General features: G+C 40.2%; 2 protein-coding genes across 2 annotated transcripts in view; both read left to right on the top strand.

Moving 5' to 3' along the window:
• Window position 1: 1 nt before the first annotated feature.
• On the top strand, window positions 2-9,209 carry tnfrsf1b (tumor necrosis factor receptor superfamily, member 1B). Its single transcript, XM_069690850.1, has 9 exons — window positions 2-269; window positions 1,599-1,704; window positions 4,131-4,256; window positions 4,376-4,534; window positions 4,995-5,088; window positions 5,162-5,421; window positions 5,535-5,621; window positions 5,817-5,875; window positions 8,138-9,209. The coding sequence occupies exons 1-9, from the start codon at window positions 219-221 to the stop codon at window positions 8,813-8,815; spliced, it is 1,620 nt and encodes a 539-aa protein (XP_069546951.1). The 5' UTR covers window positions 2-218; the 3' UTR covers window positions 8,816-9,209.
• A 1,937-nt stretch (window positions 9,210-11,146) lies between these two features.
• Window positions 11,147-28,000, top strand: part of trim62.1 (tripartite motif containing 62, tandem duplicate 1) — a 34,044-nt gene continuing 17,190 nt past the window's right edge. The window contains exons 1-2 of the mRNA XM_069690849.1: window positions 11,147-11,184; window positions 12,408-12,951. Of these exons, the coding sequence (XP_069546950.1) occupies window positions 12,544-12,951 (408 nt within the window). The 5' untranslated portion in view covers window positions 11,147-11,184; window positions 12,408-12,543. The remainder of the gene's footprint in view (window positions 11,185-12,407; window positions 12,952-28,000) is intronic.

The raw sequence follows: 28,000 nt of genomic DNA, 5'->3' as shown, positions 1-28,000 counted from the left end.
AGCATAAGTTTTTGATCTTATTTCAACTCTGTCTAACCTCCTTCTAGTTTTTTACCTAAGATCAGAGAAATTGGGTTACAGTCTGCCTGCTCATTTCCTTCCTTCAAATACTTGACTCAGTTCAAGGAAATCGCTCCCATTTGCACAGAGTTGACCCGCCCTCATGTAATGAACAACACTGCTGTATCCTCCCCTCTGCAATTTGCTTTAAAGAAGCAATGAAGGACATACTTATACTGCTGGTTCTGCTTACTGCCCAAATCTCCAAGGTAGGCTTTGTGTCTGTGTGTAGGTCAGTCACGCTGTCTTTATGAAGGAATGTAGACAGTCGGGATTCAGCCGATGACCAACACATTGCTTAAATGCAATGGCAACAGTTAGTTTATAGAATCTATTATATGACTTAGTTCCAGAAAGTGTGAAGTTAAACAGACTTTAAGAAAAATCTAAACTATGTTTGTGTCAAAATTCTAAAATGTAAATTGTATATTGTCTAATTTTGTCACCTGTCCTGAAGTTGTCAAAGGGGAGTTTTTTTTATTTCTTATAAAACATTTTTGAAACTGTCCCTCTACAACTATATATGTTTTGATGTTTTGTCCTCAGCGTGACAATGTTACACTCTGTGAGTTTTTAATGCATAAGTTGTGGTGTGGTATGAATTGTTGGTTTCAGTTTGAATGTCTCATTGCTGCAATTCTTTCTACTGTATTCCACTATCACTGCATTTCTGGTTAAAGACAATGAGTTAGTTCAGGCATGCAGCCAAGAGAAAAAGGAAACAACACAATGTTCTCTGCCAAACTACCAGCAATTAATTTCATGAAGTCTCACAGAACATGTTCATCATCACGCCCTGTAATGTTGGCGGTCACACCACACACGAATTTAGTGCTCTGGAACTGAGGGCCTCTATGTTGTCGCCTCCGTTTCCTGTAATACGAGAAACACAAGGCTGCAGTCAGCATATTTTTACTTTTGGAAGTCATTGGAGGGCACGGTGGTGAGGCTCTTTCAAGTCTTTCGCACAGGGCAGGGGTATGAACAGCTACTGTGTCATGACTTCTTTCAGTGTTCCAACACTGTGTTTGCTGTTTATAATATTTGTGCAGTGCTTGGTTTTAGAGGGCCCCACAGAGAGGAGAGACACTTTACAGGTGAATAAACCTTGTACAAATTATAACAAAGGCTGCTTGTTTGACCAAGTCTCCAGCTCAGGCCAGCAGCGTTACTAGAAGGAAAAGGTGGGAGCAGGTGTGGGTGGTCAGCATCATTTTTAGCTCCTATTCAACATATTTTAAAAACATAAATAGTCATTGGTCACAATGTTTCCCTTATCAGCCAATGACAATTTTTTTGGTTTTGAAAATATGATGATTACTTGGTTTAAGCTTGAATGGAAAAAAAAAAGAAAAAAAGTCCTTCAGTATAGATGCAGTTACAAGAAAAATGTGTGAATGGGTTGCAAAAAGATACCAAAATCATAAAATGTACCTGCCTAATAGGTTGTGCGTCAGAGGGTTAAAACAAAAGGCTTTTATGTTCTTGACAATCTCAAAATGAAAAGCAGAAAATTAATTACCTTCTCTTTCCTATAGGTCTTCTCTCAGCCATATCAGGCGGACTCAGATGGAAACTGTCACGACAAAAAAGGAGAGTTCTGGCTGGATAGTTCTAACCTGTGCTGCAAGAAGTGCCACCCTGGTATGTGCTATCCTGTAAACACAGCAAGGGCTGCAATTTTTCTAAATTTCATAATAGTATATACCAGTGGTCAGACACTGTGTCAGTAGAAGAAATGATAAAAGCTTCTTGATGACACATGTCAGTAAAAGCTTGAGTGTGGACAAAGATAAGCAACATCTACTGTAGCTGAAGACAATTATAAGCCATTTTTTTCTTGTGTCATCCTGAGACAAGGACACAAAGCGAGTACACAATTGTGTATCCACCCACTGATGTTAGCAGATAAGTTATGAGGAATTTCGCTGGCTCTGTCTCACCCTCTTATGCTGCCCAAACAAATTGGACACCTAATATGAGGAAGCACCTACTTCATGAAACCTGAATGAAAATGCAGTATCAAGCTGAACAGGCTTTTCTTTGCATGCAGAGCACATTTAATTGTTTCTCTTGGTCCCAAGTTTAAACTGATTTGATTTTAGAGGTCAAAGGTGAAGGTCTCAGCAACCTCATGTCTGCCCTATTTTTCTAAATGTGATATCTCAGGGTACGCCTTGAGGGAAGGTCTTTAAATTTGGCACAGATTTTCAATTGAACTCTACAATAAACTGTTTAAGTTTTGGATGTCCAAAGGCCCAATGTCAACATCAATGTGACCTCACATCCTGCCATTTTCATGAAAACAATAGCTCAGGAATGCCTTGAAGGCATGTCTTTATATTTTACACAAACTTTGTTTTGGACGCACGAAAGGATGGACTGATAAAATTTTTGTGGTCAAAGGTCACTAAGACCTCACATCCATTCCATTATTGTGAACTCCGTGCCTCAGAAATGCATTGAGAGAACACCCTGAAATGTGGCACAAATGTTTACTCGGATGAACTGATTACCCTTCTGTGGTTACTTCATGTCTGTCCCATTGCTATGAATGTGATCCCATACCTCAGGAACAGAACAGAACCTGTAGTTAGATACTGAATTGGTGACACTAATCTTGGGTATTCACCTTGAAACTTTGCTGATTGTATAAATCTTCTGTGCTGTCATGTTGAAGATATGTGTGCAGCATCCACATTTCAGAATTTGTAGCTTCTTTGCTGCAAGATCCATATTTAGAGCATTGTCTACTGTCATGGGTAGAACTATGTGTTCTATCAGAATCAGACATAATGGCCACGCATGTTAACGAATACAGACTCCTTCAAATACTTCACTACACAAAGTATATAACATTGTGTCAAACCAAGTTGACACAATATCGAGTATTGAGTCGGGACGAACATGGATGTCAACTGCAACTTGACTGGTTGGCAGAGGAATACAACTATACATAACTACAACTGTAGCTAATGCGTGATGCTGTGTTTTGGCTTTGAAAAGCAGTTGTGACAACATGATTTGGGTCGTGAAGGGCAGGAATGCAGTTTTGATTGGAAGCTTTTTCAGCAGCTTTGTCCTCTCCATCCCTGCTCAAGTAATAACTTGATCTCATGTGCCTGCTAATCTGATCTCTCCCACTCAGTGTGGAGTTGTTTTCCATCCCACTTATGTATGAGTGAGCGAGGGTAGCAACCTTGGATTGGCTGTGAAATGTGTTTCATTTCATGCTAGTTAAACATATAATAACAACACATCTCCTGTTTCACTATTTCATTGTTGACTGTGCTGTGTTTTAGAAATGTGATCATACAATGAGGAGAACAAAGTCAAGCCCAGATGACCACATGCAGCCTAATGTAGAATGAAAATGCATGAAAAGTAATGTGAAATTTAACTTTTTATGATTTCCTCCGTTAGTGAAAATTGTGAAGTCACACAGCTATTGCGTCATTATAAAATGCATGTTCAACGTATTTTACACATGGATTCATAATCACAGGTATGGTCACATTACCTCGGTGCTTACCTTTCTACACTGGATCCCTGTTGGATTTTTGATTGATTAAAAAATGTTATTGCTAAAATTTTGGCATTAAATGGCCTTGCTACAAAACTCAACAGGTTTTTTTTTTTACCTTTTGCCATTAAAAATCATAGACGGAGCCCTGTTGGCTACTTCCAGGTCGCAGCTGTTAACTATGGTGATCAGGCCTTTGCTATCAGAGCCGCCACACTGCGGAACTCTCTGCCTCCTGAAATCAGACACACTAAAGCTCTACCTATAAACTTTAGTGCAAGCTTTTGAAAATGTTTAATATTATTTCAGTCTTAATTTCAACTTTTTTTTAATGACTTTTTATTGTCTAATACATCTTATTGTATTTCTCTTCCTGTAATGTCTTCTGGCCTTATTCTCATTTTATTTCCTTTTTGCAAAGCACTTTGTAACATTGTTCAGAAAATTGCTTCATGAAAAATGTTTATTATTATTATTTCACCATTATTCATCTTTGTCATTGCATTTTATGAGTAACTGTATAATAACTGACTGTATTTTATAACAGGGTACCGAGTTGCACAAGAATGCTCTGAAACCAGTGAGAGTGTATGTGAACCATGTGGACCAAGCCAGTACATGGAGAGCTGGAACTACTCACCAAACTGCTTCTCATGTGCAAAATGCAGATCAGGTCAGTAGCTGCACTGTTAATCTCCATGTTAATATTCTATATTTATCCATTTATTGTTTTGTTTTACATTTTCACAAATGGTCCATTTTAGCAAAACATATATTTCTGTATTTAATCAGACAAGGGTCTGCAGTATGCCCAGAACTGCTCCTCTACGAAAAGGTCCAAGTGCATGTGCCAGCCTGGGACATACTGCCTCCTGGATTTCAATGATCCGTACTGCACAGATTGTAAAAAGTACAAACGATGCAGAGCTGGTTTTGGAGTTTCTGTGCCAGGTACAGGCTTTCAGTATCTTTCAGTATACTTTACATGTGATCTTTAAAATATTTGACTTTAAAATGCAAAGATAAGCCATTTGTTATAGATGTGCCATCTTCTTACCATAAGGGACCCCTTCAATTAGTGCCAATAGATTTGAATAGAATTACAGTTTTAATAGTGTGGACCCCAATATAACGGCCAGTTCACACAAACTGTGTCCCACTGAATTTCAATCTACCATTTATTTTACATATAATGTTATTATACATTCTATAATACCTATGTGATATAACTAATTGCATCATATCTTTCATGACATTGATAGAAATTATACCAACAAAGTATACTGTAAGACTTAATTATGAGTCTAATCCAAAGTACAACATGTTTGATTTAGTAAATATTAGTAGAAAAATGGCTGTCATGAAATGAAATGTGACTTATAATGGGGAAATGTTTGGGTGTTGTTGTCAGGAAAGGCAAACTCAGACGTGAGGTGTGAAAGGTGCACTAATGGGACGTTCTCCAACACCGTCTCCTCTATTGACCCCTGTAGGCCGCATACACGGTGAGTGAAGGAGGGACACATTTGTATCCAGCTGTGAGTATCTCACTCTGACCTCTTTCTTTATTGTCTGCAGCTGTTTTGGGAGGGCTGTTGTTACAAAAGGTGATGCTACCTCAGACACTGTGTGTGAAAGACAGCCCTCAACAATACTCGCTGAGAGTGCGATTACACCTGCAAGTACAGTGATGAGTACAGTCATAGCAAACTCAGACTCGACGACTGCACATGGATCAAGAGTCTCCACACAATCTGTCACAGCTTTGGTTTTGCAGGAAGCATTGAACGCTTCTACAAAAGGCCCGACACCAACCACAGAATCTGATAGTAAACTGGGTAACTGACTAACTTGGTGTTTCTAAACAATCATAATTAAACTTTGAAGTATGATCAGTGTTTCAAAATGTCTTTGTCTCTTTCTTCTTCTGTGTCTGTTACCTCTCTGTTAGCTGCAGTCATTAGCGGTGTCATTGGATTCCTTTTATTTTTCATCACTCTCATGCTGCTGTTCCTTTGTAAACGAATTCAGATGAAAGGTAACGGCATCCTGCAAAGAAGTGCATAAATCATATTCTTGTTTTGTGTAAAAGTTATGCTTTTTTCTATATTATATTTATCTTCAACTTGAAATACAGAATAAAAATGACCAATGGTGGTCAACATCTTTATCAGACACTGTTTGTATCACATTTTCACGACCTCACTTGCCATCACTGTTTCTCTTTTCCTAGACTCTGCAGAACTACATCCGAAAGTGGATGCAAATGGAAACTGCGAGAGTGGTGATGAAGTGAGTCTTGGCTTTTTCGTATTTGTCTGCATACACACTCAATTTATGAATTACACCTCTACAGTAAATTGTAAATTCAAAACAAGAGCTCTGCCATGAATACGTTTATAATGTTCAGGTTTTGAAAATGCCTAAATTCAACCCTCTTCTTATTCAACTACATTGAATTGAGAGGGGTTAAAATTGTGTCCTTTCCATTTAAAGGCAGAATGTTATAAACACAATTATAATGCAGTCCACTATAACACCACCACTAACTGCAACTGCTGTAATAAATTAATTTACAGTTTCAACAAAAACGTAACAATTCAGGCACCATAAAAGTGAACTATGAAGGTATTTTTGTGTCTTTATTATGCAAGCAAAAAAATTAGTTTTAAAAGCAAATTTCTTGCACTGCAATAAAATTTAAAAAAAATCAAGTTTGTAAGTAAAAATATATAAACTGAGAATAAAATTATGAAACTAGACTTTCTGGCTGCAAATTGAAAACCTTTGCTCTCAAGTCAAAAGCCTACGAGTTGAGTTGGATGTAGTTGCTGGAGACGGAGTTTCTATTGGTATATTGTCTCAGACTCACAAAGTTTGGAGACACGCCGCTGCTTCCATAAACACCCGACGAGGAGAGGACTGTGTTTAACTACATGGAGTTATGTTTGTGTTATATTTATCTTTTTCTATTGAAACGCTTTTAACTTTGGCAGCACAGCTTTCACTTTGGTTATATTTCCTGCTGCCAATGCCATCAGCATGCTGATCGCCTCAGTTGGGACACACAGCGGGATGCTGCTCGTATTTCCACCGGTACATATTGTTTCCTATCCCGCTGGATGAAGATGCAGCCTGTTAGGAAACGTTTGTGTCGGTGAAAAACGAGCAGCACATGTCACTGAAAGGATCAGCACCACTTGTGGAAAACTGCACTTGTAGTCTTGTTAACTTTAACTACGTCGGAGACGTGGAAATGCGGGCAGCCTACCACCATACATCCGCCCACTAGATCCAAACTCAACTTGCAGACAAAAAGTCTAGTTTCATTAGCAAAATTCTCAATTCTGTGACCAAAACTAACAAAACTGTAAGAGCAAAGTTGTTTGCTATGCAAATAATTTATTCTCAGTTTATATATTTTTACTTACAAACTTGATTTTTGATTGCAGTGCGAGAAATTTGCTCTCGAAACAGTTTTTTTTTTTACTTGCATAATAAAGACACAAAAATACCTTCAGACGCACACTACATCCAACTCAACTCGTAGGTTTTTGTTTTGAAAGCAAAGGTTTTCAATTTACAGCCAAAAACTCCAGTTTCATAAGCAAAATTCTTAATTCTGTTACCAAAACTAACAAAACCGTAAGAGAAAATGTGTTTTCAATGAAATAATTGTATTCTCAGTTTATATATTTTTGCTTACAAACTTGAATTTTTATTGCAGTGCAAGAAATTTGCTTTTAAAACTATTTTTTTGCTTGTATAATAAAGATACAAAAATACATTCCCAGTGAACTGTCTGCCAGAACAACTGTATTCAGTGCTCAAATTGGGCCAGTACTCACTGGTACAAAGTATTGGTTCCTCCACATTTTACTCCTTGGTCATTTGTTTCCGTTCTCACCTGCCTACGTTTCCCTGTTTGCAGACAGTATAATTATGGTTAGATTAAGCTGACAGAAATTTAGGCCTGGCTCCAAAAGAGAACAAGAACAGAGTCAGACGTTCACACAGCAGAGCTTCGAATGCTGGGAGCAGCGTGTTAATATTAGTGCTACTGCTAACAGCGGAGGTCTTGTTCATGTTGCGGCTCCAATTTAGTTGAACCCAAGAACCTACTTTAAGTATGTGAATTATGGAACTGTCCTCCTAAACATGTTGAGGGTTAGCTGAATTTATCTTACCATCCAATATTCAATCACATAATGCAACATAATTGTCTGCTGTCTATCAGAAGACAACAGCTGAAGTCACCATTGATCGGCCAAAATTCTGCAACTTCCTCCATTTTAAATTAAAAGCCCTTTCGTGTTTCAGACACTTTCCTTCAATGTACTTGGTTTTGACCATGTCTTGTGACACTAATAGTTGCCTCTTGATTTAATAAATGGATGTTGTCAACAGCAGTACATCCAAATATATTTTAATCACTGCAGAAATTCACGATTGTCTGATACCGGCCGATATACAGGCCAACATGTGAATAAGGGGAACTGTTTTGTTTTTTTTTTTAAACCTGAAAGTAATACTTTGTATTTTTTCCTATTGCAGATCAGTCAGAATTATTTGAAGGAACCTCAGGTGACTTCATTCACAGTTACCGTACCAGAACGACAATACCTGCTGGAGAGAGGGGAAGCCAGCAGTGGCCACAGTCAGTGCAGTAACAATACTGAATCTTTAACTAGAGCAGATGGTCACAGCAGCCATGAATCCATCAGCCCTTTACAGTCCACTTTAGCTCTTAACAATCCCAACTCTGCTCTGTCGGAGCCGATGACTTTACAGTCCACTTCAGCACTTAGCAATCCCTACTCTGCTCTGTCGGAGCCGATGACTTTACAGTCCAACATGGAGCCCGTCACTCCTCAGCCCACCAGCTTCACACAGTCCTCCTCTCAGCCCACCAGCTTCACACAGTCCTCCTCTCAGCCCACCAGCCTCACACAGTCCTCCTCTCAGCCCACGAGCCTCACACAGTCCTCCTCTCAGCCCACCAACCTGCAGATCACCAGCCCCGTGACAACCAGCCCCCTCTTCAATGTCAACATCACTTTGAATATAAGGAACGGGTCTTGTGGGACATCGCCTTTCATGCCCACAGACCTGATGCAAGCAGACTGTGAACTGCCCTTTGGCGAGGAAGAGGCGTCCTTTAGCACCCCACAGCAAGAAGATGGCAAACAGTCGCTGATGTCAGTGCAGGAGAGTGACAGTTTCAGTACATGAAAAGTCATTTGACTAAAAGACTGATCAATATTTTCTATTTCATGATACAAGACTGAAAACAATCTGACAAGCTCATGAAATGCACTTGTACTGAAGGTATGGCACGTATTCTGTTTCCATATTAAATTTGTTAACTGTTGTTTAGTCTGTTTATATGTACTATATGTACTTATATGTATACATGTACTGTAAATAAAGATGTCAATATTGTCTTTCCTTTAGTGATTACCAAGCAATAGCACATACAAATGGCAAGAAAATGATGACCTGTCGTCTGCAGTCATCATAACAAATAATAACACAGAAACCTTATCTTTACAAGTATTTAAATTGCTACCCAAACTACAACTTATCCCATATAAAAATATATAAATAGGTCATAAGATATTTTATCGTACTATGATGTAAGACTAGATATCGACTTACATTTTGGATACTGTATTATTTTGATATGGCATAATTGTCTTTTCCTTTAGTTTAAAGTAAAGTAATGTCATTTTCTGAACTTACCAGCCTATTCTAGCTGTTCTGTTATTTGCCTTTATCCACTAATTTATTATATCCACATTACTGATGAGTATTTATCAAAAATCGCACAAAAATTGTGTAAGGACAAACAGTCATCCCTACAATATCGATATAAAGGTATTAGGTCAGTTATATTGGGATATTTCACTTTGTTTATATCTCAAACCTATCATAAAATGTATGGTTTGTTTTACTTGATTTCAAATTTACAAAGTTGTGTATAATTAGCAAACAATGTGTACATTTTGTGTGAAATGATAATGGCTACTTTAATTTATTAAAATATCACACCTCATCATGCTCAAAGTGTACAGTATATTGTACAGTGGCCCCAAAAACCTTTTGGATACCAATGCCACATTTATAACTGTATGAAGTTCATTACATTAGATTACAAAAAGATAGAGCATACAACTTTCACAATACAACAAAATAACATATCTTATTACATACTCTTGACTGCCCACTTCTCCTCCTCACTCAACTCACCATTAACCTTATACTGTAACCGTATTTCCCTTCCTCGCCATAGAAAATAAAGGGTTAGGATAAGATAAAATAAGATAATCCTTTATTAGTCCCGCAGTGGGGAAATTTACAGGATTACAGTAGCATAGTGGATAGTGCAAACAAGAGACATAGTAAAAAAAACAACGATATATCAAAAGCATCAGAAATAAGTAATACAGTAAAGAATAAAGACTATTGAATAATAAAAAGTAAAATCCACAATAAATAAAATATAACTACTCAAGACTGAAAAAATATGATATATACAGACAGAATAATTGTAATATCGCACAGTGTATTTATATTGCACATATTTTTTTGTGTGTTCGGACTGTTCCTCATTAGCAATAAATTGAACTGATTGAACTGTTTGATTTTAATATCATTGTAAACTCACCTTTGACTCTTCCATAACCATAAACCTCTATCAGCATGATGAGTGAGTGATTAGTTTAATGGTTTGATTCCCTCCAGTAGTGTACGTCACCTCTACTGGAAGAACTGGAGTGTTTTTCTGCGGTCGCTCCTGACACCAGCTGGCTGAAGGGGGACACTGCAGCCGTTGACAACCCTCTCCTTCGGCTCTTTAAAACGTCCTCAACGAGCTCTGGTACTCACTTTTATGGGCAGTTCTTGAATTAAAATGTTTTAAGTTAAATGATTTCTTTCATGTCGGTGTATTTAAGTGTATTTATAATAATAATAATAATAATAATAATAACTTTATTTATATAGCACCTTTAAAAACAGAGTTTACAAAGTGCTCTACAGAGAAGCAAAGAATAGTCAAACATAACGTCAATACTGGTAAACATTTAGGAAAACAGGAGGCAAAAAAAAAAAAAAGATCATACCATTAAAAGGTAATGAATACAACAAAACCAAACAAATAACCAAAACGAGCCAATCGAATAGAAAACAAACAAATAAATAAATGAATAAAATAAACAAACAAAAACAGGGGAACAAAAGAACTGCATAAAAGGACAATTTGTTAATTGCAATCAACTAGCAGCGGCAGAAGAGAGAGGAGAGGAAGTCCGGACCACTTTATTATAAGAGAGGGGGGTGAAACTTTTACGTAGTTATTTTTTTAACACTCGTACTCCTCACCAAATCATGGAAATTGATAAATTAAGAATTTCTCAATTCGGGTTAACTTCTGCACTGGCTCCCTGGACGAACTGTATGCATCTTGTAAAAACGATGTTTGATAAACCTCCCCCCCCCCATCGTTCAGTACACTTGGTTGCATCTGTTGCCGCTGTGAGTTGCTCTTCTTCCTGAAAGACACTTGCACTGGAGCCGCTGATGTCGCTGTGGAGAGCCGGGTGAGTTGAGGCTTTTTTGTTTGTTTGTTTCCTCCGTTTTTACACCTTCCCACTGCTGAGAAGCGTCACATTAAGATACTTTTACGTCTCACGTGAGACTCCCAAAATACACCTTTCGATATGTAACTTCTTTAATTGGTGTTGCGCCTCTTTTGCGTCCCTGCCTCCTCTCATCATCCCGCTGTGGTCGGTGGTGTCGTGGTCCTGGCTCGGTTATGTTTACAAATCCAGCTAGCGACCAAAGGTGGATAAAACCGGCTAAATGGTGTGTGTGTGTGTGTGTTAAGCACAAGTGTTGGCCCAATAGTTTGTGGTAGATGGTTTGAATTAAAAGGCTCAGTCCGGGGCTGCTGAAAGGCCCCCCCCCCCCCTTCCTCCCTCATAAAGGGAATTTAAAACTGAACACCGGCAAGACAGCAGCGGAGATAATACTGCTGCAGGTGTGTGCCTGTTGGTTTGGTTGGCTTGTGCGGGCAGTTACCAGATTAGAAGTAAATAAATAAAAACTCCCTTTCAAAGAGAAAGAAAATGTAAATAAAATAAAATAAGTATTCTCGTAAGAAAATCAATATGTTCAGATGTTTCTTCAGGTAAGGAGGAAGCTGACAAAGTGAAAGCAAGTTTCTGCTGCTGCTCCTATGTCGGCTCAATTAAATGGCATTAAAATGGAGTTCAGTGTTTTGCTCAACTGTTAAGGTGAAGGTACTTTGCAAGTTCTGCCTCCTCTTTACAGGCTCATCACAATTGACACACTTCGTATATATATATATTTTTTTTTTTTTTAATTGTTGAGAGTAAAAAATACACCAAAGCCTTGTGCCTTGGCTTTTTCTATTGTGGTCCTCTCGTGCGGTACCAGATCGCAGACTGTATACAAAAGAGTCAAGCAAGAGTGACAACATTTTTAGATTTTTTTTTTTATTTAGTCTAAAACGCAAATATATTGTGTCATGAAATAAGACTAAACAAGAGCTAATATTTAGGTTTCATTTTGTTTCTCCCGGACTAAGCTTTTATCAGAATTGTTGTTTGTTTAATTAACTTTTTTTGTCAACTAATCAATTAAACAACTAATTGTTATAACTCTATTTTTAAACCTCTGTTCAGCCAATGTTAGCAGTGTGAAGTGGGACACAGCTACGACAGATGCCTGTTATTGTCTGTTTGAAAATTAGCTGCATCTCATTGTTGCAAATTGTCTGTTATTTCTTGTTTTTCAACAGAGACAGTAACGTGCAATCCTAAGATTCCTGAAGGTCTTGTCAACTCCCACACGGCAGTCACTCACAGATTAAAACCAAGTGTACTCATCTCCAGAACATTGCGCTCTTAGATGCCGCTCAGTTCCTGGCTTTGCAAATGGCTTGCTGTCTGAAGGACGAGCTCCTCTGTTCCATCTGCCTCAGCATCTACCAGGACCCCGTCAGCTTCGGCTGCGAGCACTACTTCTGCAGGAAGTGCATCACCGAGCACTGGAGCAGGCAGGAGCCTCACGGAACGCGGGACTGTCCCGAGTGCCGGAGGACCTTCACCGATCCACTCCTCTCGCCCAGTCTCAAGTTGTCCAACATTGTGGAGCGCTACTCGGCCTTCCCACTCGACGCCATCCTTAACGCTCAGAGGAGCTCCTATCCCTGCAAGGACCACGAGAAGGTCAAGCTCTTCTGCCTCACCGACAAAAGTCTGGTGTGCTTCTTCTGCGACGAGCCGGCGCTGCACGAGCAGCACCAAGTGACCACTATCGACGAGGCTTACGAAGAGATACAGGTCAGTCGTAGCGCACGCACTCACAGCTCATTAGCAAGGGTGAGGCTGGCATTTTCTTAAAACCCATCAGCACTCTGCATCACATTCAGGCAGTTGCACTCATTCACCCCACGGGAGCTGCCCAATCAGTTCACCATGAAGTCCTCTGCTCCCACAGAGCAGCTCCACTAAAGCAGTTTGGGGGTTTTGTGGTGCTGTGCTCATGAGTATTTCAGGTGCTTAGGAATGAGACACATCTAATTTTCCCTGATGCCTGCATGACTCCACTGACCTAAGATCATAATTAGATTCCAATTTGTAACTCGTTACGATCAGAGGTCAGTGGATTCGTTTCTGTGGTGTGGACTGCACTGGATGAAAAGATGTTTAGGTATGCAGCCCCTGTTACCTGGGATGACTTGCAAAAGGGCTTCAAGCTGAAGGAAGGAGTCACCTTAGGTGAATTCAAAGAAATTTTGAACATCAAAGAATTGGACTTAATTGGAAAGTGGAAGTGTGTTCTTAACTGGACCTTTTTTTTTTTTTTTTTTTTTTTTTTTTTTAATGTGTGTGTGTTTTAAAGACACTTAAAAACAACAACAAAAAAAAACCTCCAATTAAAATGAAGGTGTTAACGTTGTTAACATGTCCATGGGGAGTTTTTTTTTTTTATTTGCAAGAAGACTGATTGCGAATAAAATAAGCAGTCAACGCCAAGGCTGAACATTTCCCCTTTGGGACTGCTATGACAGCCTGACAGTCTCAAAAACACTGATTCACACAGCCAGAGATTCATACATCACATCTTAGGAACCAATCACCTCCACCTGCCAGGTGGGACTTTATATATCATCAAGCTGAAGGCAAGAGGCAGAGTGGTGGGTAGAGATAGAGGCGAGGACTTTTTGCATTTTCATAAATACGTGTGTTCATGTTGAGTTACATCTAAACCACTTTAAGGCATTATGTTTTTTGGAGAAAGTTTTAAATATGTAATTTTCATGAACAGAGATGAGTTAAGTCTAATCAATGCCATGAGCTGTGAGTTTTGGGTTTAGGCATACATTATATGGGTGCACTAAGTGTATTTGTTTGTTGCTTTTTTTCCCCGTGTTGTTTATCACCAACTTCATGTCATGCTGATGGTTTTACTCGATCAAAAACTCGGCCCAAAATCTGAACAACATTTGCATAGTAAAACAAAGTGGTTAGCAGTGCAGCCTCACAGCAAGAGGGATCTGGGTTCAACCCGAGGCAAGGGGTCTTTCTGTGTGGAGGCTGCATGTTCTCCCTGTGCTCCTGTGCTGTGTTAGGTTAATTAGTGATTCTAAATTGACCATAAGTGTGTGAATGAGAGTGTGAATGGTTGTGTATCTCTGTGATAGACTGGCAACCTGTCCAGGGTGTACCCCACCTTCACCCAAAGTCAGCTGGGATAGGCTCCAGCCCATCTGTGACCCTGTTCGGGATTAAGCTGTCATAGATGAGGGATACATGTCGCACTCTCTTGTAAATCTCTCTTTTAAATTAAAAAAGTAATTCCTGGAAAAATTCCAGGAAAAGTACAAAGACTTGCACATCACTGTGACAGTAATAATCTACTGTATTTGATCATATTTTCAAACCCGTTTAGATAAATTGGAAGACATGCAACATCTACAGTTTACGTCTGGTAGGGTGCTTTTGTTGCATGTCAACCCCCATTTATTTTCCTCCACATTTTCCTGCTATCTCTAAAATTAAAAATTAAAGGGAATTTGGTTTGTTACAGTTCAGAGATCTTGACTCTGCAAGGAATTATATTTAAATGCACCAGCAGATACACGTGTTTGTTGAAATAAAGGGAAAAATAACTCCTCAATACCTCATTAATTGATTACATTTTAGATCCAGGCTACTTGTCAGTTTTTGGCATTGACTATAAAGATATGAACTTCCCTACTAAGCTGAATGTGTCATGCGTGTTCACACCGAGTCATGATTTCCACATTAACAGGAACGGTTCAGTGTTTGCTTTCTTCTCACTGTTTGGATAATTCCATTCCCACGCAGCCAAAATCCAATAACTGTGAAACAAATCTCCTAATCCTGTTCCTTCTTTGCTCCAGTATGCACAGCAACACATTCCAGTGTAATATACTGTCTCAATTCTCATGTCTGCCATTACCAATGTAGATATTAATTTGCTCCATGTAACATACTATGCAAACATTTGGTTTCCAGTTTTCTTGCCAGACAGCACGGTGAAGTTTCTGATAAGGAACTGATGGTTAGCAATCAGCTGTGAGGTTTTTAAGGGTTAACATTCTCGCACTGCAGCTTAGACCGACACTCAGGCTGGTTTGGATGTCACGCGAACATCATCTGTGCTTTTGGATTTGCAGTTTTGACCAAATAACAGCTTTGAGTTTAATGTTATGCCATAATCTTCGCTGTACATATTTGTTTGATTGCTACAATACAAAGTCATTCCTTGCTGCACAGACTGTTTCAGTGAGATGGCATGAGCCTTTGACTGTTCATGACACCAACCTCTTACACTCTGCTTAGAATATATCTGAAGCTCTGTCTGAACCAGTGAGACACAATCACTGAATATCAGACATGTGATTAGGCCTCTCGATTATTTTATAATCACCTGATTGCAAATATTTGATCTGACCGCAGTCATTTTGCATAATCGTTAGAATCGTCCCCCTTCATCTGTTTAAAAGCAGTTGGATGAAACTAACAGAAATGTCACCTCTATTTTCTCGTTGTTTTCCACCGTGTGAGGTTTGACTTTTGCTTTGTTAATGACGCCATCTTGTTGTGCCACCTTCTTCAGCTGTGCTTTAATGGCACATGAGGGGAGAATTAGCACCACCATAGTCAATTTTAATATGTTGATTTTTGGTACCTGTTTTCTCAGTAATTTCTCTGTTTATGTCATTATTAAGCTTTTTATATTTAAGGAATTATTTATGTCATATTTGCCATGTGCAATTTTTGTGTACAAAGATAAACAAATATATTATTTTTATTTATATGTTCCAATCTTCAGCAACACTAAATTGCTCTTCCTCTCCATAAGGGATATGTGTATTAGTAAACTATGATTAGGGTTAGGCTAAAATAGGAGCATATAATAAAAAATAATCTCAAACATATATGTGACAAGTAATTGACAACTAAATTTCATGATCCAGACAACCCTTCATATGATCTCATATTTTAAAATCTTTCAAATTTACCATAATTGAAAAATAGTTCAATTAGTTGTAGATTTTTGTGTGTTTTGTTAGTAGCAGCGAGCCTCAAGCAGAGATGAAGCAGCGAGCTAGAGATCGAGTAAATCCACTTCTTTCCAACTCCCAGAATTTCTCATTTTCAAACTGTCTTCAACTGACTCAAATGGCATCAATTGAGGCCATTTATCAAACTTTGTACAGCTTCTGCTGTTGATACAAATGGCTGTTTTCTACTGTTTTTTTTTTTTTTTTTTTAAACTGTAAAAATACTTTGATGTGTAACATCTGTGGAGTTTCTCTTTAACTGGAAGAACTGTTAAATTGGATTACAAAGAATTTGTACCACTGAGGTGTTAGTGAGTATTAAATAAAGGATGTAAACATGGAATTAAATAGTACAAGTACAACTCATTTTATTATTTGATTACATGTAAACATAGTCACTAGTTCAGAGCTACAATTGATCCTTTCTTCTTTCTGCATTAAATATAATTAACAGAGCTGTGAACATCAGTGCTGTCCTCCTCAATTTCAAATCATGCTCTGTGCTGGAAGCTTGAGAAAGGTCAAAACTGTGTAATCTTGGAGCAGAAGTAATTAGGGACAGCACAAGATGTTTCTCTTTTCTTGGACAACAGCTTGTCCCTCTGCTTGGAGCTCTTTTCAAGACGGAGATCTGGCATTTTGTATTCTGGCAGGAGCCTTGGAGGCTTCCCAGATCCACAATACTGAAAGAGAGCACGAGTACACAGAGGCCCCATCGGAAACAACCTTGTCCCACGATGAGCTTGGCACACTCGCCGTTTTACATCTACAAGTGGGGTGGTTTGTTACATAATGTCTCATCCTTACCAGACAAACACAAACATCAGAAAGAGGCAGCAGATGGTGTTGCAATTATTTTCTGTTATGTTCATTTGAGATCACAAAATAGATTTTCTTTGTGAGATGTGTATACCGCAGCTGAACTTTATTCTCTGAATTAATCATTTTGTAGGAAGGAGCACATGTAAGCAATGCCCAGCCATATTAGGGAACTTAAGTTTTCCAATTATTTCTTTGTCTTTGTGTGTCGGATCAAAACAAATGTGTGGGAGGTATGTCTGCAGGCACAAACTTCACTTTTACCACGAGGCTCAATGATGCTTAACTAAATGCCAAAACAACAGGGTGAGGAAGTGTTAAAGTGCAGCAGCAATCAGCTCCACTGTTTTGACTATCTGGGCCAGAGGGGCACATGTCGTGCCAGCTCTGTGGCCTCTTTAAAAATGAACCTTCGAGTTTTTGTAGGGTGGGAAAGTTTGTAAATGAGGGGAAAAGGATTTGGTAGGTCGAGAGCCAAAGCTTGGCCACGTTGTGTTCAATTGTTTTGTAGCTTGGCAGGTGAAATTCAGGACTGGCTTTAACTCTGTCTTCCTCTGCCTATTTATTTTTGTTGAGAGAGCGGAAGGAGAACCTCCGTGGTTTACTTAAAATTGGCAATTGTTCTGTGGAGACTCATGATTTTGTTCTTGGGGCAAAAAAGAAAAACATATTGATGTTGTCAGAGTAATAATAGTTTACTCTTAGTCTATTTTCCCAGCAGTTTTTCTGTTTACGTTTACGTCCACACACTGTATATAAAAGTGGATGTAGCTTTTGGACCTGAAAAATAGTGCGAAAGGGCCTTAAACTGCAATACCTCCCATTCAACCTCTCTCATTAAATACAAAGTCAATACATTTTTTCCGCACATCATTATGGTGTCAATCACTGAAGTCACCCCTTATTAGTTTTCTGGCAGTCCATCTGAAAATAATCTTTAATCATTTATCAGACATGAGGCCTCAAAAGTGGCATTTGTGGGGGAGCGTGCGTGTTTGATTTACAGGCCTGTGGTGGAGTCAGGTTATGGTTATCGGTGGGGAGTGCGAAGTGTCCTTTGGTATCAGATCGAGTCAGATCCACCGCTCAATCCCCTCCGTCTGGTTCAAACACAGTTGTTTTTGGCTTCAAAAATAGCAAGAAGGCAACGGCAAAAATTGTAACTCAAGGCTTCATAACGGCAGTTCACAAACCAATGTGCTACGTCCCTGTTGGTTGCCGCTTAGTTACACCATCCCTCCCATCACCTGCGTAGAGGAAAAGGTTGACATCAGCATGTCCTCCATCACCTGTTTGTTAACACACCTTTCTCAGGAAAACAGAAGAACATAGATGAATGTTTCACAATCAGTGCTTCAAGATGACAAAATCCAATTTCAACATCTACAGTGGTCACGTGTTTGGACCAAACCCTACAATGGGCCATCATGATGAAATCCAGAAATCTGAGAGCATTCTGACCCGTAACCGCTGTGAGCCTGCCAGATTGTTCCCTCTGATCTCTCTCTTGCAACTTGGATCTCAATAAGATTTGTAGAATAAATAAACCAAAAGTTTGGTGACTCACGAAGCAACAACCCACCCTTTCTTAACGCCTGGAGTCTGGCATTTTTGGCTGTCGTCATCTTGGTTTTTTTTGGAGCCAGGAGTGACCATAAGTCAGATGAGCTGGGGAGGTGATGAATCTCACTAGATCTGCCTGTCAACCCAAGGACACTAAGTCTGCCCACCTATACCAGCAACCTGACTGCACCACAGGCGTGTCAATCAAACAGACAGGCCCCCAAACATAGCTCTCCCTAAGGTCTAATATCTCATTAATTATGGATTATTATTTTTTCAGAAGAACTAAAATAACACTGATCAAAGGTTAGAGTTAAATGAATGACATAATAATGCCTGTTGACTTTTTCTTTCATGAGAGAAGTTGATGCTCTTGGCTTCACTTTTTAAACCAGGAGATTTTGTCCATTTATGCAGTCTTTGTGACACACATGAGGAGTAGCACTCAGCCTGTAAATAGATCATTTCACAGATTTCAAGATGTATGCACCCGAGAACACATTTTAAGTATTTAAAGCCTTTGAGTTCATATTTCCCAAGTCACAAAAACATGTTTTGTATGTCATGCCACCGCCGCCTTAACCTTGTGTTGACAGTGTTTTTGGCTGACCACTGTCTAGTGACAAGTGCAGCCTTTGGTTAGTCTGTGGCAGGATGTAATCTCCTTAGCCTGGCATGTCACTGCGCTGACCTCAGGCCCTGAGTCTTGTTGCTGTGTTGAGAGCTTTACCTCCTGCTGATTTGCATCCTTTCCCCCCGTAAATGCTTCTGTGGGCAAATCTGTAATGCACAAACACATCCAGCACCCAACCATCACATGGTGATGCACACACATCTGGCAAACATTTACCCGGCCCATAATTGCTCTCTTGCACATACTTCTCCCCATAAAAGACATTTAAGGTGGGATCGAGGAGGATTTGTCTGCGGCTCTGCCATTTGCTTCAGGGGGCAGAGATTTCACAGGCAACTAATGCATTCTGATTAGGAGCCGTTTTATTCCAGCAATGCGACGGCATGGAACACCATTTAGACCTAATGTACAAGCACAGAAAGAACTCTAAATGCCAAATTATTTCAAACGTCTTGAGAAATAAAACGTTGGAGAGCCACAAGCAGCGTTTTAAATAACCAATTTTTGTATACACTCTATACAAGCATTATTTTTTAATCCTCTGATATTTGATTTACAAAAAACAATGGTTATTTATTGAGCCCCACTCACTCACCCGGTAAAGTATGTGCTTTATGCTAAGGCAAATAATACCGACGTGTTTAAAGGTGATGAGATTACAGTTAGTAGTCATGCTAGAGCACTGGCGCCATCCTAAATACAGGTTGGCCAGATTGCTGCAACCCTGGTTGGCGCTATGCACTTATTATCACCCCACGGTGGCCTAAAGTTGGCAGTCAACTCCTGTGGAGGACAAAATGGAAGCCACAGCAACCGCTGTACTTTACTTGTGATGATGGAGACCGTCAGTGGGCTGTGTGCAACCACACCATTGCAGGGCTGGACAGACTCTTCCTGCTCTCATTTGCCCTCGGGACTTGTTTCCGCTTTACTTGACAGCGGTTTAAGACCCGATAAGAAGGGGAATAGACTGCAGCCCCTGGTTATCCATTCATATTTGGGGACTTAACTTTGTTCCAGAGACTATAGATACTGTGGACAATATGTGCATGAGGAATAACAGCAGGCAGTTGTGCAGTGATGCTGGTCTCAGTTTGACTAAACCCCACGCTTCAGAAGAATTAAATGATTGTACTGTGTTGTTGAGTCACCCACACAGACCTGTCACTCAGTGTCCAAATACACCTGTGCGCTTTTCTCTATTAACACCATTCCCATACCTAGTTATTCTTTTCTTATCAGACCACAAACAGGGGGTTAGTCATGAAAATGTATTAGCATTTTTCTCGTCTGCCTCGCTCTAATGCAGGGCAATGTTTGATAATGGTGAATGAGCATGTCAGCCTTTGAAGTATTCCTCTGGTGGTTTAAAAAAACAGGGCTGTCTTTCACTCTCCGACTGTCAACGCCTGGCCGAGAGCTCTTTCTCTGAGCCTGCCATCACCACGCATGGCCGTGCTGCTGCAGTAATGAGTCAGGCAATTTCAAGGGCACCCACGGCTGCCATCTCCCCTGTGGCTCGGCTCAGTCTGCTCTCCCTTCCTCTAGTAGCTACATCTTTCTCTCCCCGTGTCCCCCCCCCCCCCGCCCGTCTTCTCTTTCTATATTCTTCCCTTTTCTGTAATATGTGGTTTATTAAGTGCCACATATCTGTTGTGGTAACCAGTTCTTCTGAGGAAACTCGTTACCAGCCCTCTCACCCACTAATTTCAAACCACGCTGCCACCCACCCCAAACAAATGAGTTTGTCCAGCTTGGCGGTCAGTCATGGTGGTCTGGCAGTGAGGCTTCGTTCATGCAGAAACCGGAGCCATGGGGAAAGACAGAACAGTCATGTTCCATTAGAGGAGCCCTGGCATATTATCCTCATCCAGAGAGAGGCGGTAGCTTGTGCTGCACTTATTACCGATACCCCTCATGATGCTTGAGGTAGGAGAGAGCCAGGCTGCATGTTTACTTCATGCTGTTGTTAGATTACCACAGAAACAGCTGCATTGATTGAAAGAAAGTGAGCTGGTGCGGCGTCCATCGCACAGAACATTTTGTCTTGTTTAGATGATTACTTTGGCTCATGCTTTAGTTAAGTGAGTCAGATGTCTGTAACATCTGTTGTGCATTAGAAATGTTCATGTACGCCTTCTGGACAGAGAAGCCGATTTTGCAATGTGCCATATGTGTTTCTACCGCGTAAAAATGTCACATTTCAGTGAAAGATAGAAAACATCTAGGTGAAAGGTGGTTAAAAGACGAGGGCCTTGTTTCTTTTAAGTATCTTAATGATTGAAAAATGCACATTATGGATCCTCTTAAGCTTAACAGGTGTTTCTCAAATCACCATACTTAAGACACACTTGCAAATGATTTTTAGATTGAATTGCCCCTCCTTTACCAACATGGTCATGTTTCCTGATGATTCATTGTGTTTAAATCCACGGTACGACATCAGTACTTGTTCGTATGCCTATCAGCTCGTTCAACCGCCAGGTCACAGGAGTGCCATGCGTGCTGGAACTAGTCTGGCAGGCCAGAGAGGGAAGAGGAAGGATCACTGAGGAAGGGAGATTTTCTGGTCATCTTGGTGACTGAAAAGGGAAGTGCTGTCCTGAAAGTTTTGCGGCTTAATGCTCAGCCCTGGTCTCCCTAACGTGAGGCAGATCAGCAGGGAGAGCAGCCTGCACACCAGTGACACTGCAATAAAGATTACCTTAAATATAAAAGACCCGCAGTGAAAGGTGTTGTGTGTATATACGATAACTCTTCTTCAAACTCGGAGGTAAAATAGGCTTCAAAGGGCGGTGAATTTGAAATGACGGTTTGAGGAAGATGGTTTTAGGCGGAGACGATAACGTTACACATTTTTGAGTGGTGAGTGATCGTGGAGGAATTAGTATTCGGACTTCTCTGCTTTTAGTTTTGTCTGTGTCAGTTTGATATTTGGGTGGATGTGAAGTGCTGTTCCCTGCAGCCGTGAGACTCTGAGCCCTGGTTTGATTAGCTGGGGAATTGAAGCAGATTACAGGCCATTGTTCTCAGGGGGGGGTCCGGGCTGGGGCCGTAATCTCTTGTAATTCTCCTTGTCCGTGATTTGCTGCAGATGATTTAATTAGACCTAATGCTGATAGGTGTCCTCATTTTCAGCTCTCAATCAGTAAAGGCCAGTTCATGGTTTCCGAGTCTGCGTGCACCCACCAAGGTGGACTTTGAACGCAGAAAGTGGAGGCGAATGCAGTTGCATTAACACTACAATTAGGGCACACGTCAGGCTGCTGGAGCTTCCTCACTATCTCAAGCACAGTGGGTGGTTGTAGCACAGGATTTCTGGAATTTAGAATTTCTCCCCGTGTTGTTTTGGCACCAATCAAAGCACCGTAGCGACTCGGAATGGGCCGACTCCATTGTTCTCATGGCTACATGTGATCATTATTATTTCACAAAAACTGCGGACAATGGGCCTACAGTTGTGAAATGGGTGGCGACATGCTTTCACCTGCGTTTCACACATTCTGTGTGTTGTCGCGCTCTTTTATTGATGGATTGTAAAGGTTTGGAACAGTGAATGTCTTCGCGCAGCCTCTCTGCAAAACCACCGTCCATTTTGTTGTCAAAATGTCCATCACACTGATCCACTCGGCATTTTGTGTATGTGCAGACATGGTAAGCATTAATTGGCCCCTTTTCATCAGGTTAAGCACTCACTGGGAGGGAATCCAAAGCAGCCTGGAGATGTTCACCTGTTGAATGCCTCTTTTGTCTCAATGAGAGAGTCAAGCGGCATCTCTATTTACCTTCAAACCTTCTCACCGCAGCCCAGGTGCAGAGAGGCGGGGATGCTTGTCTCTCACGTGATCAGTCCAGTGTTAGCTGTTGGATTAGATGTGTCATTATCAGAATTGTGAGAGCCGCGCTTGTTAACCGCAGTTTGAATCATTATCTATTGAATGGAAAACACTCTCTGAAAGTAAACCTGCACTGTGGCAAGTTTATAGTCCCAAGTTTTGGAGTACTGCCCCGGGTTGGCCTCAGTTTGATATCTCAATTAGCTAACTCCTAATGGAATATTTGGCCAGTTTAACTATAAATCGCCAGGAATTGTTAGACCTTGTTAATGTACCTTACGGCAGTCAGCAAGGTTCAGTCTAGTCAGTGAGGAGCAGCCAGCTGTATTGTCTTGCTCCGCTACTCATCTTCACCTTCCTTCTGCACATTAAGGGGAGGCTGTGGCTCAGTCGGTAGTGGGTTGCACACTAATTGGAAGGTTGGTGGTTCAATCCCCAGCTCCCCCTGTCCACATGCCCAAGCGTCCCTGAGCAAGACACTGAACCCTAAATTGCTCCCGATGATGTACCATCGGTGTGTTGTAAGTCACCTTGGATAAAAGCGTCAGCTGAATGTAATGTAATAATTAACAGCAGTTCCTTCTCCAGCAGCAGCTGTTTACAGTTTAGGGACATAGGCAGGCACGCTTATCCACAGTGACCTATAATAACTGCTGCTGTAAAAGAGGTAAGCATTCCTCAAGCATCAAAAGTGTTGTGAAAGGTGTTGGACGTTTAATCAGAAAATGCAAGTGAAAACATACTTCTTATCCACAGCGCCATCTTTTGAAGTGAACGAGAAAACTCCTTTATTGAAATACAGAGTCATTGAGCATGTTATGCAATCAACAGTTCATTTGACCTTTACTCATGGACACTTTGGTGGTGGCTTGAATAATACTGTTTCATTTAAAATGGCATTAAAGCCATGTAAAATATTTGCTTCATTCCATGGACTGTCAGACTGTGTCCACAATCCTGAGGACTGCAGCTCTGGAGCCCACACAGTTGGTTGTTTAGAGCAGGATGTCACACAAACTGCTCAACATAATGGACCACACATCCCATCCCCTGCACAAACTACTGTTGAGACAGCAGAGAGTTTTCAGTCTGTGGTTTCTTCAGCTCAGATTTAATAAGAACTGCTACAGGAAGTCATCCCTGCTCACCACAATAACAATGCTTAACGAATTCCCTCTGTGCCGGGAGGTGAGAATCATCGTCTGTGCAGCGGTGCACTTTCTACTTTTAATTGACACAGTTAGAACTACATCTTGAATTCTGTTTCCCTCTATTATTTGATCGAGCATAGTTATTTTTGTGCATATAATTGTATATACATAACTGGACAAAATACTGTGTTGTTGTTTTTTTTGTCTCCAGACTCATCTGCCTTGTAAGTTACTTGTGTTTTGTGATTTTATATGAACTCCTGCTGCAATACTGTAATTTCCCTTCAGACATTAAAAATGATTTTATCTACTAAGAGATGAATCTTTTCAATTTTTTTAATCTTTCTGAAAGCCAAAAAAATAAATAAAAATTGATTTTCTGTCTAATTTGGTATCTACTGGTCAGTAACATTTGAGCATCCTGTCACTACAGAAATAAAATGAGAAATGGATCATTCGGCAGTTACAGTTCTCTTTGGTCTCATTAGGGATGAACAGTAAAAAGGTTTTTATTCTTGGTTAAAGCAATTAGATGCTCACATTGCAGTACATTTAATGCTGGCCTGAGCATACAGACAGAAACCCGATTGTTTTTCAATATTTCTGAAAGAAACCCTTTTTAGGAAATTAAAATGTCTAGCTGAGTCAAGTGAGACAGAAACTAGCAGGAATAAGGGTGTTTGACTTTCTTTCTCTGAGGTGGTGGTTACTTAAGTGTACTGATAAACAATTGACTGTTTATTCTTTATTTCATGTGTTGTTTTCACAACAAAGTACACTGTACTTTACTTTACATGGCCTCAATTTCTCTATAATTAGGAGTAAAACGGTGCCTGCAGACTCATCTGAAGCAGATTCCATGTATAACATTGTGTGTGCCTGCTGAAGACCCGTGTGGGTTGAAGCTGGTCATTATTGTACAAACATGATGTGCATTATTTGTTAACGGTTTTATATTTTGCTGCTCCTTGCACAAGCATTTTGTTTTTTAATACGATGGTCCGGGCTACAGTATGTCGATTATTGGAAATCATCGGGGGATTTACTAACATGCAGACCTGACTGGAGGTTATACTTAGAATTCAGGTGACAGTACCGCTACTGTCCACAGAAACAGTTATTTTACAGTGTGATTTATCAAAAGAGGTGTACCTACCAAATATTTATTTGATGTCAGGAATACTGAGTGAAAAGAGAAGCAGGCACACACTTTATTTGGTCAGATGGAGCTGTTGGCGAGCTCTAGCCTGTACGATGCATACACATCAGCTACAGCAGTCACACCCATGCTGATAAGCATGAAGTAGAGGCAAACAGATCCGTTTGTCATCCCTGTCATGTGGTGCGGGCTGGCGTGCAACCAAATCATGTTTTTTTCACAAGGTGATTTGTGCGCCTGACACGTACTACATGGTTTTATATTAACAACATGCTGACTATTGGAGGTCTGACTAATCCTAAGAAGCTTTTTCCAAAAGATGACACAAGCTCGTGTTTGGTTGTGGTGAAAATCCGCTGGCAGTCAAACATATCCAAGGGTCATTTTCAGGGTGTGTTTACCCACTGTGGCCAAAGAGTGAAGGCAGAAAAGAGATCAACTGTGCTGCATTTTAATTCCGTTTCTGTTTGTTTGGTGTCTGCAGGTGGAGTTTTAAGATGCAGCTGTTGAAACTTGCTGAAACATTGCAATCAAAACATTTGAAATAGTTTAACGCTAAAACACAGGAAGTTCTAGTGGAAATGACTGTGAAATTACAAGTTGAAGCTGTAAACTCTCATGAAATTGTACCACTGCAGGTCCATCCATCCTTTTGCAATGGCCGCTAATCTTTTAGAGGGTCATGACAATCCCAGCTGACATTTGATAGGTTACACTCTGGACAAGTTACTGGTCAGGCTGACAGATAATCATTCGCACTCATATTCGCACCTATGGGTTGTTTAGGGGCACCAGTTAATCCAACCTGCCGTTTTTAGATTGTAGGAGGAAACCGGAGCACCCAGGGAACATACAAACTCCGAGGGTCATTTTCAGGATATTCTTTCTAACATATCCATTAAAGTCACAAACTTTGTTTTATAGTAATCTTTCTCCTACCAGATTCACCATGGCCTCCTTAAGTTTTCAATGGACTCGTCTCTTTTTTCAAGCTGTGATGTATTACTGTTTTTTGGGGGTTTTTTTTACATGTGATTTCTTTTTAACCAAACCACTTTCACACTTCTGACCTCACTTCTCTTTTTTGGAACAAACTCCTCCACCATGGTAAACTGCATATAAAAGTGAATGTATTTTCTGCCTCTGAAATATTTGGTCAGTGAGGAAATGCCCTAAACTGTAATACCACCGAGAGAAGCTAGGGGTTGGCTCCAAAAAGACTCTGGCTCTGTAGACTCCCATTCAACTTCTCTCATGAAATATCAAGTCAAAATATGTATTGACAAGTCAAAATCAAAGTAACTCTTTCTTATTAGTTTTGTGTTAGTCCATCTAAAAATGATCTCATCATGAATCAGATTTTAGGCCTCAAAAATTGGCTTTTTTTTTGGGGGGGGGGGGTATTTGTTTGATTGACAGGTTTTCTAGTGGGGGTTGTTTAATGCAGTGACAATTTAGTAGTTTCAACAATGGCGGCGGTGGAATTTCGACGCGCAACATATTGTTTCAAAATGAACCCTAGGTCTGCGCCCATTATAATGCAACGAGCGGAAACAATCCTTAATGGAAAATGGCCAGACCCATATTTTCACAATGAATTTGCGTCTCGTAATAAGCGACCACTGTGGAGCCGCTTTCAGCCGTGCTTGTCGTTGCTGTACGCAATGGTACGCTCATAACGTGCGTCATACCGTCACATTGCATAAGTCAGATTATAGCCACTATCACAATAATTTATTTTTAATCATAAACAAATTATACCGATATTCTGGTGAACGATATGATATGGCACACCTTTAGGCTGAGCTTTTAGTTTTCTGATATTATTACAGATGCCTTTGGCATTTTGAATGAGGTTTTGCTTCCACTTTGATGAAAGTACAACTTCCGTTTGCACACACAAACATTTTGTTTTCTACACAACCATGTTCCCCTTATTTGGAAATAATTTTAGAAGTCAGTGAGTTTTGAGAAGTTTGTGGTTTGTCTCAGATTTAATCATTCCAAACGCCCAAAAGAAGGATTTTTTCTTTTTATAGCATGTTAATGCTTTTTTTCCCCCCATCAGTTGCCTGTTGAGATGATGTATAGCCTTCTCTGAGATTAGCGTCTTGCTCCTGACAGGGCTGATTGATACAGCAGTTCTTCAGAGAGGAACTGAAACTGGCTGCCGCAGAGATAAGTATTCTGAAAATTCGCACAAGGCTTATAAACATTTAAACTGGCTGTCTGTCAAATAAGTGTCCAACTTGAGCTATGAAAATGTTTAAATCTTGGACCTCCTATTTACATATCTGTACAAAAGCTAGTGGTGCTCATCAGTCAGGAGGAGATGAGCTATAAAAGCCTCAGGGCTGAAGGTGAAGCACTGAGTAGTTTCTGTCAGGCTGCTGAGTGACTTTATACAAGCAGCAGACTCGCTGGTATCAAGCAACACCTCTCTGATTTCCACTCTACTGCCAACAACATCCCCCTGCTCCTCTTTAATGGCTTGTCCTATACTGTGTAGAATATCAGACTTAACATCAATAGGTCTGAGATCTGTTTGTCTTTCTTATTACCCTCACACATCCACCTACTGTGTTGCCTTGGTGATGCCCCACACCTCCCTCAGCCTAGTGTGTACACTTCGT

The sequence above is a fragment of the Brachyistius frenatus genome, unplaced genomic scaffold (assembly GCF_029030835.1).
Source record: "Brachyistius frenatus isolate BFR_SWC_R1_liver_20210118 unplaced genomic scaffold, ASM2903083v1 Contig_10, whole genome shotgun sequence".
Taxonomy (NCBI): domain Eukaryota; kingdom Metazoa; phylum Chordata; class Actinopteri; family Embiotocidae; genus Brachyistius; species Brachyistius frenatus.
This window is presented reverse-complemented; position numbering and strand designations above follow the sequence as displayed.

Excerpts from the sequence above, each read along its gene's own strand:
- tnfrsf1b (XM_069690850.1), top strand. The coding sequence starts at position 219 with ATGAAGGACATACTTATACTGCTGGTTCTGCTTACTGCCCAAATCTCC. Across the intron at positions 4,535-4,994 it reads TTTTGGAGTTTCTGTGCCAG|GAAAGGCAAACTCAGACGTG; the intron begins GTACAGGCTTTC and ends TGTTGTTGTCAG. Across the intron at positions 5,622-5,816 it reads TAAACGAATTCAGATGAAAG|ACTCTGCAGAACTACATCCG; the intron begins GTAACGGCATCC and ends CTCTTTTCCTAG.